Source organism: Cyprinodon variegatus, unplaced genomic scaffold (assembly GCF_000732505.1).
Source record: "Cyprinodon variegatus isolate N-32 unplaced genomic scaffold, C_variegatus-1.0 Scaffold1856, whole genome shotgun sequence".
Lineage (NCBI taxonomy): Eukaryota > Metazoa > Chordata > Actinopteri > Cyprinodontiformes > Cyprinodontidae > Cyprinodon > Cyprinodon variegatus.
This window is the reverse complement of record NW_015152309.1, coordinates 65,207-67,348: the sequence shown is the minus strand read 5'-3', so window position 1 is coordinate 67,348 and position 2,142 is coordinate 65,207. Positions and strand designations below refer to the sequence as shown.

The 2,142-nt window shown below is 38.1% G+C and overlaps 1 protein-coding gene across 1 annotated transcript in view; it reads right to left on the bottom strand.

Moving 5' to 3' along the window:
* Positions 1 to 1,154: 1,154 nt before the first annotated feature.
* Positions 1,155 to 2,142, bottom strand: part of LOC107104712 (T-cell ecto-ADP-ribosyltransferase 2-like) — a 3,254-nt gene continuing 2,266 nt past the window's right edge. The window contains exon 2 of the mRNA XM_015404783.1: positions 1,155 to 1,877. Within this exon, the coding sequence (XP_015260269.1) occupies positions 1,155 to 1,877 (723 nt within the window). The remainder of the gene's footprint in view (positions 1,878 to 2,142) is intronic.

Below are 2,142 nucleotides of genomic sequence, written 5' to 3'. Positions count from 1 at the left end.
TTCTGTAACTTTGTATCATCCACCAGGTCCTTACTCTGAATTTTTAGATGAGTTTTCAGAGTTCCTTTCTGATTTAGTATTAATTACTGACAGGGTCATCATAGTGGGAGATTTTAACATCCATGCTGACATTGAAGGCGATAGCTTAAGAGCAGCCTTCAATGCTATCTTAGACACTATTGGCTTTGTTCAAAAGCCAATAGTGTCTAAGATACCCCCCTCCCCTCCAGGTATAAGTCTTTGGTTGCCACCCTTTCACTCGACAAGGTAAAACCCCAACGTACAGGCAACAAGATTAGGACAACTCCAGAGTGGAAGAATGTGGAAGAATGTTCAATCCATCGCAATGAGACTGGTGCCAGAGCCAGAGCCATGCGTCAAGGTAAGTCGGACTATCTCTAGCTGGAATGTCTCAACCTCGTGCACCAAGATATGTTCCTTCCCCACACTTTTCATACTACAATGAGTGTTTTATGTGCTACTAGCAGTATGGCAGCAGTGTTGGTAGTAACAGCCTTAGAAATAAACATTATTAGTTAATAACACTAATGATGAATGAATTAGACACACAGACTCTCTCATCACTCTTTTATTGTACCAGTGCCATCTTTTATTGACTTTGTTCAAAAAAAGTACAGAATCCATGCTAACACATAAGCAAAACAGCAGGTAAAAATCCCTGTCTTCAAACATTTTAGCAGTTAAAATGGTTTAAAAGAGAAGCTTTAAGCAGTCAATGTCTTGTCTGAAGCAGAAGTGACCAGTTCATCTTAACCTAAATACAAGTTTTTACACAAGTTTCTCCAAACACCTCCAAACTGTTTGACAAATTTCTTTTTGTGGATTTCATTTTGTGGATTCGGCTTATTGGTCTCTCTACCAGGTTAAAAAAAGATGTTTCAATTAGAAAGTATTTCCAGCTAATAGTTCATTTTGAGATGGCTGAAGTCAAATTTACTACCTCTATTGAAGTAGCCACTGGCTTAAATTTACATCAGTTTATTTTAAATGATCATCACAGCCAGAGACGGAACATTAAGAATCACCCAATAAAGCCAGATATGAGTAGGTGTTTACTGAAGCCTTTATGATTTCTACATTCAAAACCTGAAATTATGGCTTTTAGTTTCAGTGGCATAGCCGAAGAAGAGAAATTATGAATGTATTAGACTGCAGTTGAGGTTGCTTAGGATACCAGTACTATTCAAAGTAAAAACACTGTCACAGTCACTGAGTTCATCTGCTTTATCTTTGCTGGTTATTTTGAACTTCTCATATGGAGGAATAAGCCATTCCTTCTCATGATTTTTCAGGACTGGGTAAGCTTTTAAATTAGCACCATAACAAGTGCGAATTTTAAAGCATGTCTTTTTACCAAAATGAAACAGGTAAGGTAATTCCGAAGAAGAAGTAAAAGTACCAAACCGCATCTCTTGGTTGACGTCACCAGTGAACTCAGCTTCGGTTCTGCGGTATGTGGTTTTACATTCTGGTTTATTTAGTATCTGTACAGCCCTGGTCAGCCAGAAATGTAGGGAATGAAATTCAAAGGATGAACTATAGTTCCTTCTCATGATCCTAACTGCTTGATTGAATATCTGGTAGAAGTTTTTCTGTCCTCCAGCCGTGTAAACACAAATTGCCTTCATATTATATTCTGTTAGTTTTTCATCTTCTTTTTCTCTTTTTTTCATGTTGTTTTGGGAGCAATTTTCAGATTCATTCCACACTCCTCTAAACAGTTTATTGTTTGTTTCATTTTTAAAATATTCTTCCTTGACCTTTTTTTCCATCTCGGTATCACAGTTATGGTACATGTCATCAACAGATTCTTCAGCCATGTCTAGCGGGAAGGACTGATCTTCTAGGCCAAAGATCTAGAAGTAGAGACAAAACATAGAGAGTGAAGAGCAAAACAGGAAGTAGGTAAAGTTTCATATGCAGCAGTTTTATCTGCGTCTGTTATTTGCAATTTTAACGAAATTCAATTCAGTTTATTTCTATAGCTCCAATTCACATCATGTCATCTCAGGTCACTATAGATCCAGATCGACCAGATCAGTCAGATTGATTCAGAAACCTCCAGCAGAACCAGGCTCAGTGTGAGCGGCCATCTGCTGAGGCCGACTGGGGTTCAAGGAG